This window comes from Myotis yumanensis, unplaced genomic scaffold (genome assembly GCF_028538775.1).
Source record: "Myotis yumanensis isolate MYYU_CA2020_CCGP unplaced genomic scaffold, mMyoYum1.0.hap1 SCAF_14, whole genome shotgun sequence".
In the NCBI taxonomy this organism is placed as follows: domain Eukaryota; kingdom Metazoa; phylum Chordata; class Mammalia; order Chiroptera; family Vespertilionidae; genus Myotis; species Myotis yumanensis.
Window position 1 is genome coordinate 23,779,234 of NW_027223765.1, and position 13,193 is coordinate 23,792,426.

Here is a 13,193-nt window from a genome sequence, read left to right on the forward strand (position 1 = left end):
ACCCTTGAAAATTACTTGTCATAAATTAAGGAATTGTTTTTTGTTTTTTTTTAGTATATGGCATGTAGATTTAGTCAAGTCTCTCCACTTCTCTGCATTGCAGAACTCCTCTCCATGCAGCCGCCTTTACAGACCATGTGGAATGTTTACAGCTGTTGCTCAGCCATAATGCTCAAGTCAATTCTGTGGACTCTTCTGGGAAAACACCTCTCATGATGGCTGCAGAAAACGGACAAACAAACACAGTTGGTAAAGAAACTGGTTAAGGCTTTTATTATTATAAATATTTATATTGCTTATGTAGAACTTCAATCCTAAGCCCTCTGACACTAGTTCATAGAATTTTCCACTAGTTAGTTACCCCACCATTCCTGAGATTTAAAACCTTTTACCTGCTTACAACACACATTTTTATTCAGGGCCCAAATGTTTTCTTTCGCCCTTACTGAGTGAATAGTCCGCTCCCTGCGAGGCAGTATAAGATAAGGGTTCAGAAACTGGCTAGGGGGCCAGAGTGACTGAATGTGAGTCCTCAGTCTGCCAACTAAGTGACCTTATGCCTTCGTTTTTTAATTTATAAAGTGAGAAAACTAGCAGTACCTACTTTATAGGGTTGTTGTGAGAGTTAAATAAGGTATTATTATTCCAGAGCACTTAGAACCGTATTTGAAATTTAGCACTCACAAAATAAATGTTAGTTGCTGTTGTTAGGGTCTTTGACTTACACAACAGCAAGACAATATAGTATGTATGTTTTATATTACAATATTTTTCTTGTACTTACGTTTTTGCTAGCGGTATGTTTTTGCTTTGTATCTTCATTTCTCTACAGTGAGTTAGTAGTGATCTAAGGTATATGTTCATAAACATAAGAATTGATGCAGTTTTTCCTCCCAGAGATGCTGGTTAGCAGTGCTAGTGCAGATCTGACTTTACAAGACAACAGTAAAAACACCGCCCTCCATTTGGCTTGCAGCAAGGTATGTACACATTTTAAGGGCATGTTTTCATTGTTAATATCAGCAGTAGCATTTAAAATTTTTCCATTTCACCAAAATGAACAGAGTCAGGGACCAAACCTCTCAAATGATCATTTGCAACAGATTTCTTGAAAAAAAGTACTGACATGTTAGGCACCATGGTGTATGAAAGTCTCCAGTAAGCCAAACAAGTTTTAGAGCACAAGCCTAAACATAATTATTGTCTTTCTTTAACCTTTCTAATCTTAAATATTCTTGTCCTCTCCCCCAACCTCATTCCATCAACACTTTCGAACAAATATTTAAGGTGTTAACCAAGAAAACTCATGGCATATGTATTATATGGACCAGGGTTGGGTGTATTGAGTGAATTAATTTATATTTAATGGTACCCAAATTCTTAAGAGTTATTTTCCATAATTTTAGGGTCATGAAACTAGTGCCTTGTTAATACTGGAAAAGATAACAGATAGAAACCTCATCAATGCAACCAATGCAGCCTTGCAAACGTACGTATTTTGTGTCTCGTATAAACCTTATTACCTATCATTGTAAATGGGGTATTTTTCTAACATGGGGCCATTGGAATCAGTCACAATCAGCTTATAATTGACAAAACTCATTTCTATAATCATAACAATTAAAAGGTATATTACTGAAAAAGCTTTTGAACTTGAAACATTATTATTGAAAGTAATGTTTTTTCTTAATTCAATTTTATGGAGGAAATGGAAACCCCCCTAGAATAATACATTATTCAACACCAGCACTAAATGAGGTAAAAAGTTTTCTATGTGTGTATAAGCTAAAGAGATTTCAGAAAGAATCAAGTTCTTAATGTGAGCAGTCAGCCTCTCCCAATTTCCATTGGCTATTCTACTCTGAGGCTTGGCATAGAGAACAATCTATGATACTCATTCCCATTCACGTAGCAATTAGATCCTTTGAGGGTCCAAAAATTAGTCATGGAATCTGTAAACTGTTTTCAAGGCATATTGGAATTTGTGCTATTGCAATTTATGGTTTTTATTGTATAGTCTATTATACCTGTTTGCCAACCTCATTTTTTAAAGAAACAGCTTAAAATGCAATTTAGTTAGTAAAATCTTTTTAAACATTAGTCTTAGAAGGAAACTAACAAAAGGGTTTAGTGAAGACAAGATCCTTGCTAACATGACCCAGTGCTGAACTTACGCATATTGTCAAGGTGCACGGCACGTGGGCTCTGCTGTCCCTCACACCCATCTTCATTGCTGCTGGGACTGGGTGCCTCAAGTTTATAATGTGTGTGTTGTTTGTGTGCAAGTGTGCGTAGGCATGCACATATATACATGTACAATTTCTCTCCCCCCCCACCCCCACCCCCAGACCTCTGCATGTTGCTGCCCGAAATGGGCTAACAATGGTGGTTCAGGAACTTTTGGGCAAAGGAGCAAGTGTGCTTGCAGTAGATGAAAACGGTAAGTAGATTCTGCATTTTCTTTACTTAACCTATATCTTACTAGGAGCTCTTATCTTTTTTTATTATTATTTATTGATTTTTCACAAAGAGGATGGGAGAGGGATAGAGAGTTAGAAACATCGATGAGAGAGAAACATCGATCAGCTGCCTCCTGCACACCTCCTACTGTGGATGTGCCCGCAACCAAGGTACATGCCCTTAGCAGGAATCGAACCTGGGACCTTTCAGTCCGCAGGCCAATGCTCTATCCACTGAGCCAAACCGGTTAGGGCAGGAGCTCTTATCTTTTGATAATCCATATTTGAAGTAAACTTGGATATTTTTTATTGGTCAAAGAGGAGAGCTGAAATTAATATTGAATGGTAGTTACTTTGTGGCAAAGGAAATAAGGGCAAGACAAACAAGAAAAGTTCATCTAACAGATTAGCTGAATTTCACATATCCATCAATTAAACCAGAATTAGTGTTTATTAACTTTGGTTTGGTATTACCATCTTTTTTATCTTAGTATTGAAAAAATTTGTCAACAAATATTTATCAAGGCTGTTACTTCATTGCCAGGTTCTTAATCTTTCATTAATCCCACTACTTCTGCCAGCTACTGCCATATATCTCTGTCCCTCTTTGCAGCAGAATTACTCAAGTTGGCTGTCCTCTGTTTCCAGTGCTTCTCTTCTTTCATTCTTTCTTAAGTCTCCTCCAGTCAAGATCACCAATGATCCCCACGATGTTGAGAATCAGTTGTTAGTTCTCATTTAACTTGATGTATCAAGTTTTAACTGGGGATGTGAAAGTTGCAGTCTTGCATAGCAAGTGTCCAATATTTTTCCCAAATAATCTTCATGTTTTCTTTTATGCTGCTCACTGCTAATTGGATAAGTTGGTGCAGATCACTTTAGGACAGGATAAGAGGGAGAGTCATAGTGAGTATCTGTGATTTGATTACAATTCCCTTATTTAGGTGAACACTCCATTCACACATACTACTTCTTTGAATTCATAACAGGTTAAGGGTTTGTAACTCACTATTTGGGTGGTTAGATTAATTAACCAAATTCACTGGAACTGAAAATTGTTTGTTTCTTATTCTATTTTTTTTTATTGAGGTACACTTGACATGCAACATGATATAATTTCAGGTATATTCTTTCTCTGATAAACTTCCTTCATTTGTCTTTCAGGCCTCCAGACTTTCTTGGTTTTCCTCTGTGTTACTAATTATTCTTCTTAATTTGTTTTGCAATCTTTCTCCCTCTTCTGTACAACTCTTTAATTTTGGTAGGCTCTAGGCCTCAGTGCTTGGTTCTTTCTGCTTTCCTTACCTATATTCACTCCTTCAGTGATCTCATTTAGTCCCTTGGTCCTAAATACTACCTGTGCTGAGAAGTCCTAAATTTATATCTCCAGCCCAGACTTCTCATGATCTCCATATTCACAGATCCAGTGGCCTAATTGACAGTACCACATGGAGGTCTAATAAACAACTCAAACATGACATGTCCATAACTGAACTGCAGATCCTTTCTCTCCTCCCCCTGCTGCCCTGAGCTCAGTTGATGACAATTCCCATCCTTATAGTTGCTCGGAGCAATAACCTGGAGTACTCCTTACCTCCTCTCTCTCTCTCACCCAATGTACAATCCATCAACAAAGTATGTCCATGCTCACTTTATACTTCTCTACACCTACCACCCTGGCCTGGATCCTTTTAAAAAATGTTAGAAGATAGTCCTCCAAATCTCAGTTTCCTTAAATCCTTATAATGATCTACAAGGCCCTACATGATTGGTTTGCTACTCTGTTCCTCTCTAATCTTATCTCCAGCTCTTCCTTCTCTCTATTCTGCCATGCCAGCCCCTTCTCCCCACGGATGTGTAGGGGTCATGATCTTTGTTCTGGCTGTTTCCTCTGCCTGGAACACTCTGTCCCTAAGCAGTCTTTGGCTGAATCCTTCACCTGTTTCAGCTCTTAGCTCAAATGTCATCTTCTCAATGAAGCCTATCATGACTACCCTATTTGTACTACACCTGCTGCATACCCCCACCACAGCTTTCTCAGTCCTCAGTCTTATTTCCGCAGAGCTTATCTTCTGACAGCGATTTTCAACTGGTGTGCCCCAAGAATATTTAAAACATGCAATACTTGACTATTTAGTCAGGGGCACTGACCTCTTTTCCCTTAGATTGTCAAATAAAAAAATGACAACAGCCAACACAACAATAGCCATCCAATGTGAATGAATCAAAATTATAACTATAGTTTCTTGTCAGATCAGCAAAAATATATATTTTTGGTGTGCCATAGAATTTTAGTAATTCATTTGTGTGTGCCTTGAGATGAAAAAGGTTGAAAATCGCTGTTCTAACATATCGTTTACTTTTGTAAATGATAGTTTACTTTTTTTATGTCAATTGTGTGTCTACTCTATCCCAATATCTTCTATGAATTCAGATGGCTGTGGATACATTGTGATATCTTGGGGAAATCATCCATCCCTGGGCCTCAGTTTCCTCTTCTATAATGTAGTCTATAAAGTCTTCTGCCCTAGATTTCTATGACTTTTCTCTTTTCTACATATTGGTAATTTCTGAATCATTTTAATGAAACCAATTCAGTATAAGGCAAGTAATTGAAAAAATATCTAAAGATGAAGGCCTTTAGGCTTATTTCCTTATATTAGCTAAGTGAGTGTCGGGATGTTTAACTTTTTTAAATCTTATCTTTAATTCTAGGCTATACCCCAGCTTTGGCCTGTGCTCCCAATAAGGATGTGGCTGATTGCCTAGCTCTCATTTTGGCCACCATGATGCCTGTCTCATCAAGTAGCCCTTTATCATCCCTGTCATTCAATGCCATTAATCGTTACACCAACACCTCAAAAGCAGTCAGCTTTGAAGCCTTGCCCATCATGAGGAATGAACCTAGCTCCTATTGCAGTTTCAACAACATTAGCGGGGAGCCGGAGTACTTATACGCCGACGTGGACGAGCTCAATGACTCCGATTCAGAGACCTACTGAGAGGCTCAGCCAGTGTCTAAGGAGAGAGTTCTGACACTAACACTTCAAACTGTGCTTTTCAGGAAAAGGGCACTTTCTTATTCACATACAAACTCAACCTAAGAGGAAAGATCGCAGAGTGAGTGAATATAAGAAATGTGACGACATTAGGAAGAAGACTTTTAAAGGCAAGTTTTGCAAAAGGAGCCTAGAGTCTTGAAATAGACTTGACCAGAGGAAAATACTTTGGTGTCAGATTGCTTTGTGGAATTGTTTAATTTGGTTTTGCAGTGCCAGGAATAATTTGGGACACTGTGCACCCTAATCTGCTTACACAAGCAACACTATTATAAAAGAAGAGATAAGGACACTAGATTTAAATGTTATCAATAGAACTACAATTAAATTTAAGGGCAATAAAAGTTTGGTACAGTAGGCATTATGTGCACAGCAATTGCCAAAGGACCAAATAACTTAAAGGCTTTCTAATAGAATGCCATTTGGTGGAAACTGGAGTAGGTGAAATGAAACATTATCTAAACCAAACTTTGATATTCTGAAAATGAAGATGAGATTTGGTTTTAAATGTTGATTTTATTTTATTTTATTTTTAGAGAAAACATCTGAAAGCCTTTGAACCCTGTATAAACCATGAGAGAAAGCAGATGTATTTTTACATTTTTTCTTTTACATAAAATTTTTAAAATTCCAAGTTTTATAATATTAGAATTGAAAACCAGCTGACTGGGTGCAGTCAGGGTGAAAATACTTGTGATGCAGACATGAGATAGATTGGGGTCAAGTTACTGTTGCCCAGTTTTGAATGGTTTAGGTTTTAAATTGAACTATTTTTGTTTGAAAATGTAAAGAATTTCCTAGAAGAAAATTTCAGAAAATCCAAAATTAGGTTATTTTCACCCTATTGCAGCTAAGTGGTCCTGGGGGAGTTTTTGATCTCACTACTTTGGATGGTACACCTTCATCACTTGCTACTTTTGTGCCTCCATGTGGTTCGGGGAGTGTTTGTTGTCATTGTTTAGTGGAGAATCAAATCACTTGTTATTGATACATTAACATCATTAGGTCTCTTAGAAGTCATTTGCATATTGGGCAAGATTTAAAATACTAAAATCCTTAGGTCCTATTCAGATTTGTGGGAAAGAAGCAATTGCCTGCCAAATTGGAAAACTGCCTTTCAAATAACAGAGAGGGGGGGGGGAGGAAGAGAGGGCTGACATTTAGGCTTTTAAACAACAATTTACATGGTTCTGCGTTTACTGTAACTGTTGCTTTCCCAGTGAGAATGATTTCACACACGTAGGGGGTCTTACAGGTCTGGGTAAAGTTCCATACATTTTCACAAGATGATACCCAATTTCATTTATCTTTTTTGTATTGTAAAACTGGAAACTTTATGACACTGTAAATTATCAGCTGGTTTTTCTGAATATAAAGTGTGAAAACACAGAACAGTATTTTGATCTATTTGATAATTTTGTGGGGTTTTTGAAGAATTAATGAGCATGTACATAGAAATAGTGACTGCTTGAATACTGTACTTACTTGCACTCTTTCAGTACATCGAGATTCCTGTATATTTTAGAGTATAATAAAACACAGATGTGCGTTGTATTTAATGAATAATGTATTTGTATCTGTGCATATGACCTAAAAATCTATAAAATTTCTAGGGCATTGACTACTAGATTTTAAGCATTTTTTCTAAAATATTTACAGAAATTATAAATGTAATCTTCCATCTTTTCTTTATAATATAAAAAAGTCATAAAGGACCCTTCCTAATTATTAGTGGTAGGAAGGTGAATATGCATTTTAAAGACAGCAGACTACATTTTCTATTGTACCTTTTGAAAAAAGAAAAAAAAAACTCAAGAGGATTCTAAAAGTATACATATGTGTGCTTTCTCTTTCCTTTTAGGAATTCTCTTCTGAATTCCCTGAGGGAATTTTCTAGAATCTCAGAATTGAAAGAGACCTGAGGTTCATCCAGTCTAACCTCTTAACAAATGCAGGAGTCCCTTCTCCAAGGGTGATCTTTCCACCTTGAACACTTCCAGTGACTCTACCTCACCTCGCAGTCCATTCAGTTGTTGAGCAGCTCTAACTGTTAGCAAGGTCTTCCTTAGATGGAGCTGAAGCCTCCCTCCCGGTCACTTCTGTAACCTGGGCCGGGTCTGTCCTCCAAGAGAACACAGAACGTTGAAATGCTGATCCTCGTGCCCTCTGCCATGTCTTCTCTCTTTCAGGCTGTTTGACTCACCTGCGCTGATTTCCAGAAGGACTCGTTAGACACGCTGTTAGATTTTCCATATCTGATGAAATCCAAGGTGTAACTGTAAAGTAACAATCTGTTTTTAATTTATCCTCACACCTATCAGAACTTAGATCTTGCATCACTTTGTGTAAATGATGCTATTACTGAAAATATTGGTGAGGTGGTTCTTTGCATTGTTTGTCCACTAGGAAAACTATTTCATTGCTTTGTGATCCCATTTTGTGATAGTCTGTACCCCAGCTTGATCAACTGCTTCCTTTGGTCTGCACCTGATGAGGGGAAGCCCAAAGTGCTGTCCCAAGTAATATCCGAACAGCGTAAGTCATGTTGGAGTTAGTGCTTGGACAGTTTGAATGAATGAACACAGCACCACAGTAAGTTCCTTTATAGTTACACCTTGTATGTCGACAGCATTCAGGCCCTGCTCTGTAGTTGTTTATCCTTGCACAGAGCAGAAAAGCCTGTTTGCTTTTAACTTCTGCATGAAAGACAACATCCGAAATACCTGATGTGTATTTTCATAATACCAGCTTCTGCTCTGCAACTACTTTGGGAGAAATGGTGGTAACAGCAGATGGCCTCCTTTCACGAGACACTCGACTCAAACAGTGCCATTTAGTTCAGGAGATCTCTACGTGTAGCTGTCAATTAGGGGTTTAATTTGGCTTATATTGGAACCTTTTAAATGAAATAAAGTTTTCTAATGCAATAAATCAAGTGTCTTTCTTTTTTACATGCAAACTTCTTTTATCTTTTCATGTCTAATTAGTGTTCTGTTACAAGTTTTTATCTTTAGAAAACTTGATTTTTCAATAATGCTCTTTTGGAATTTAGATGAACCTATCTAAGTGGGTTTTTCATATATATATTCATTCAACATATATTTATTGATTGCTTGCTTGCCATATACTTGAGGGTGAGAATGGGCAGAAAGTGACCTAGAAATGGTGGTCTTGTCCTCTAGGAGCTTATAATTTCGTCGTGGGAATGCATATGCCTGAAAGTAGAAAGTATAGAAATATAATTGAAGTAAAAAGGCAGTACAGAGAACAGTCGCCTTTGGGAAGGAAGGTCAGAACAGGTTTTGTGGAAGAGGTGGCATTTAGGCTAGACCAGGGGTGGGCAAACTTTTTGACTCGAGGGCCACAATGGATTCTTAAACTAGACCGGAGGGCCGGAACAAAAGCATGGATGGAGTGTTTGTGTGAACTAATATAAATTCAAAGTAAACATCATTACATAAAAGGGTACGGTCTTTTTTTTTTTTTTTTTTTTAGTTTTATTCATTTCAAACGGGCCGTAGTTTTATTCATTTCAGACGGGTCGTAGTTTGCCCACGGCTGGGCTAGACGGTTAGGAACAAACACGATTTGAGCAGGTGGAGAGGGGCAAATGAAATCCTAGGTGAAAATGGTTGGTAGAGGGGGATAGATTGAAGCAGATATCAGCACTTAGCACTTCTGAGCATGAAAAGATCATAAAAACCTACAAAAGAGCTAATTATAAATATGTATAGAGATAAAAGTGAGAACAAGTACTACAAATAGGCTATCGGAGGAGCAGGCAAAGAGGACTTTAATAACCTGGCTCAGTATTATCTTATGCTGGTAATAACAAAATGCCTATTCAGTGTTTATCATGTACTAGATAGACAAGGTCGTAAGCACTTGAAATACATCTCTTAATCCACACAATGGTCCTATGAGGTAGGTACTATTAATAGCACCATTGAACAGATGCAGAAATGAGGCAGAGAGGTGACGGAACTTTTACCCAAGGTCTGTTGGCCAGTAAGTAATTCATGAAGCCTAGATTCAAGTCCAGGCAGTCATTTCCCCAGTCAGTGCTTTAACTACCTACTGACTTCTAATATGCTTTCTGGTCCCCGGTGAAATTGGTGATTTTGCAATTGGACCACATCATGACTACTAAGTTATATAAATTCCTTTCAGTTTTCTTCTCCTAGGTCACTAATTTTAGAAGAAACCCAAATATGACCACAGCAGACGTCTATTGAACACCTGCTCTGTAACGAACTGTGCTGGCTCTGCGCAGACAGTGGTAAAGGAAGAGGTAACAAAATTTGCCTCGTGATGAAGCCTAAGAGGAGGACAGCAACACAATCATCCTGATACTCTTGCAGGTTGGCTGGCAAGCATGGCGGGGTGATACTGCTTCAAACTGGAGCTCTGGCTGGGTTTGACTACTTGCTGTGACGTAGGCTTGGGTCTTCTCCAACTAAAGTTGTCCAGAAGTTTTCAGAGGTGACGACAAGCACAAGAAGGCAAGGCTGAGCACACACACCCAGTTATGCCTCTGCATGTATCTCATGTGCTAATACTCTGTTGGCCAAAGCAAGTCACATGGTCAAGCCCAGCCTGGGAGGAATGGGGACCCTTGATCTGCCCATTGGGAAAGGATAGTTTGAGTCCAGTTTTCACAGTTCATTTAGCCCTGAAATGATAAGCCAACTAGCTTGCCATTAGTTTCCATTTATCCATGGGCATGGTTGGTAGTCTTTGCTTCCTGCCTGCTCCTTCCCTTCTTGTGGTACCCCTTCTGGTGTGGTTCATTTGGTAAAACTGGGCAGCAAAACTGTGTTTTGAATTGGAAATTTCTTCCTTGGCAGTGTGGAACTATTTGGTTAGGTATTGGATTTGCTCTTTTCCGAAGGGGAAGAGCCAACCTTTTGCCTACCTGAAACTCCAGAAGAATATGGCACCATCCCTTCTCATCTTACTGTGACCATTCCTTCCAAATCAGCCCTTTTTTTTTATTAGTTAAGGTATTACAAATGTGTCCTCATCCCCCCCATTAACCCTCAACCTCCCCCCTCCCCCCCACACACACACACTCATGCTCCCATCCCCCTGTTTTCCATGTCCATTGGTTTGGCTTATATACGTGTATACAAGTCCTTCGGTTGATCTCTTCCCCTTATCTCCTCCCTCCCCTACTTCTGGGGATTGATAGCCTGATCGCAGCCTAACTTTTAATACAAAAAAAATGTTGGTGCCTAAAGTTCTCCACTATCTAGATTATTTACCATCTTACCCTCACCAGCACTTGTATAAGTCTCCATTCCCCTGCTTCGTTCTTTTTGTGTTATTTTTTTCTCATTTCTTTGTGGTTTTTTCACTCTTCTGGCCTTTCTTATGATTATCTATCATCTCTCTTAATTAGAATTAAAATACAGGCCTATTTAGACCTTCAGCAAACATTTCTTGGGTACAAACTCTGCAGCGAGCACTTTTTAAATACTGGAGCTACACCGGGGATATAATGATGAACCTTAAGAAGTCCCTGTCTTTGGGAAGCTTGTTTTAGTCAGGGAGACAGACAAGAAAGATCATATTATGACTGCTCTGCAGAAAAAGATTTGTGAGAATAGCTGGAGAGCTACTTGAGATTTTGATGTAGAGGGGATGGAGTGGGGGAGAGGGGTGTGGAGGCTAAAAGAATACCTTGCCCATTATGCACTAGTGCAGCGGTTCTCAACCTGTGGGTCGCGACCCCTTTGGGGGTCGAACGATCCTTTCACAGGGGTCGCCTAAGACCATCGGAAAACACATATAATTACATACTGTTTTTGTGATTAATCACTATGCTTTAATTATGTTCAATTTGTAACAATGAAAATACATCCTGCATATCAGATATTTACATTACAATTCATAACAGCAGCAAAATTACAGTTATGAAGTAGCAACGAAAATAATTTTATGGCCTAACCGGTTTGGCTCAGTAGATAGAGCGTCGGCCTGCGGACTGAAAGGTCCCAGGTTCGATTCCGGTCAAGAGCATGTACCTTGGTTGCGGGCACATCCCCAGTGGGAGGTGTGCGGGAGGCAGCTGATCGATGTTTCTCTCCCATCGATATTTCTAACTCTCTATCCTTCTCCTTTCCTCTCTGTGAAAAATCAATAAAATATATTTTTTTAAAAAAGAAAATAATTTTATGCTTGGGGGTCACCACAACGTGAGGAACTGTATTAAAGGTTCGCGGCATTAGGAAGGTTGAGAACACTGCGCTAGTGGATTGCACAAACAAAATTGTTGATATGAGACACCATAAGATTTTGCTGAAAAAGGTGAGAGAATGTGGAAGTAACATGCTATAAAAAGCAAGAAAGGATAGAGATGTTAAGCTAATCCACAAAAGCAAATCTGAGAGTTCTGCTGAGGTTAAGCCAAAAGCATGTCATCAGTAAACCTGAAGATCACTTGTCATTTGAAGAGAGGGAATCTGGGTTGATGAATAGTGTTTCTTAGATATCTGCTGGCTCAGCCATCCCCAGTCCATGGCATGTAACTTGCTTTGCCTTCAGATAAAATTGAAGATGGTACAATGGAATCCCCCCAACCACTGAGCCATACCAGTCGGGCTAGGCGTGTATTTTTAACCATAAAAAAATGTTTCAAAATGGTAATGACTTAATGTTTCAAAATGGCAAATGTTACTTGGATCTAACATTTTAAGCAGTTCTTCCCACATACCCATTCAGCAGCCTTCCCTATCTGTACTACCTCTTTTGGGGTTCCTCCTCACAAATGGTAAACAATTATTAGCTTAGATTGCCCCCAAGTTTAGATGGCTGCAAAGGACAAGGAAATGCAAAAGGAGATGTAAACGTATTACATATTTACCAGGGTAGATGCTACATTTCAAGGGAGGTCTATGGAAAAATTCAGTTTTGTTTAAAAGTCAATATTTGCTTATGGTATTGAATTTGAGAAAAGTTACTATAAAGTTAAAAAGGCGTGTCAATTTCACATTGAACATTCAGTGACATTTTTCTTATTACAAACTAAAACATTATAGTAAAAAATTTAGAAAGATAAGCAAAAAGGATAAAACAAAGCCATCCATCATTTTACCACTGAGACCACAAACACTAAAAGTGATTTTATTTTTCAAAATCTGTAACTGAACAGGAGCCACATTTTCTAAATGGGGTTATATTATATATTGTGTTTATAGCTTGCTTTTTTACTGCCATATTATAAAATTTTTTCCATGTCAGCATATCTACATAAATACAAAGTAATAAATACACATGGTGTTTAATGGCTTCATCGTGTTGAAGATGCCCTCAACCTTATAACCTCCACTCAGGCACTTACCGAGAACATTCCAGGTGCCGAGAAAGTTGCTCAGTCTCAGCCCCAGTGGAATTCGCCACCTGAGGGAGAACTGGACACGAGGACAAATACATAGAACCCCACGTGATTAGTGGAAGGCAGCAGAGCTGTGGAGTCCACCTGGGTGACTTTTGGCAAGTTACACAACCTCTCTGAGCTCTCATCAACCCTGTCAAATGCAGATGGGACCATTCCATGGTCTCGGTGAAGATGAGATGAGTCGATGCCCTCAAAGTGTTTAGAGGAAAGGGAGTGACACACAGTAAGTGATCAAAAAGCTATGCATGTACACACGGCCTGCGTTCAAAACCTGGC

At 38.8% G+C, this 13,193-nt stretch overlaps 1 protein-coding gene across 8 annotated transcripts in view; it reads left to right on the forward strand.

Moving 5' to 3' along the window:
• Positions 1-8,439, forward strand: part of ANKRD28 (ankyrin repeat domain 28) — a 139,447-nt gene extending 131,008 nt beyond the window's left edge. For 6 of the 8 annotated variants that reach the window (XM_070433359.1, XM_070433360.1, XM_070433358.1 and 3 more), the window contains 5 exons: positions 104-249; positions 898-980; positions 1,407-1,489; positions 2,349-2,440; positions 5,175-7,072. In XM_070433359.1, coding sequence (XP_070289460.1) covers positions 104-249; positions 898-980; positions 1,407-1,489; positions 2,349-2,440; positions 5,175-5,461 — 691 coding nt within the window. In that variant the 3' untranslated portion in view covers positions 5,462-7,072. Of the gene's footprint in view, positions 1-103; positions 250-897; positions 981-1,406; positions 1,490-2,348; positions 2,441-5,174; positions 7,073-7,379 lie in introns of those variants that run through there. The other 2 variants (XR_011473679.1, XR_011473680.1) reach the window with 2 other exon arrangements.
• The last annotated feature ends 4,754 nt before the right edge of the window (positions 8,440-13,193 follow it).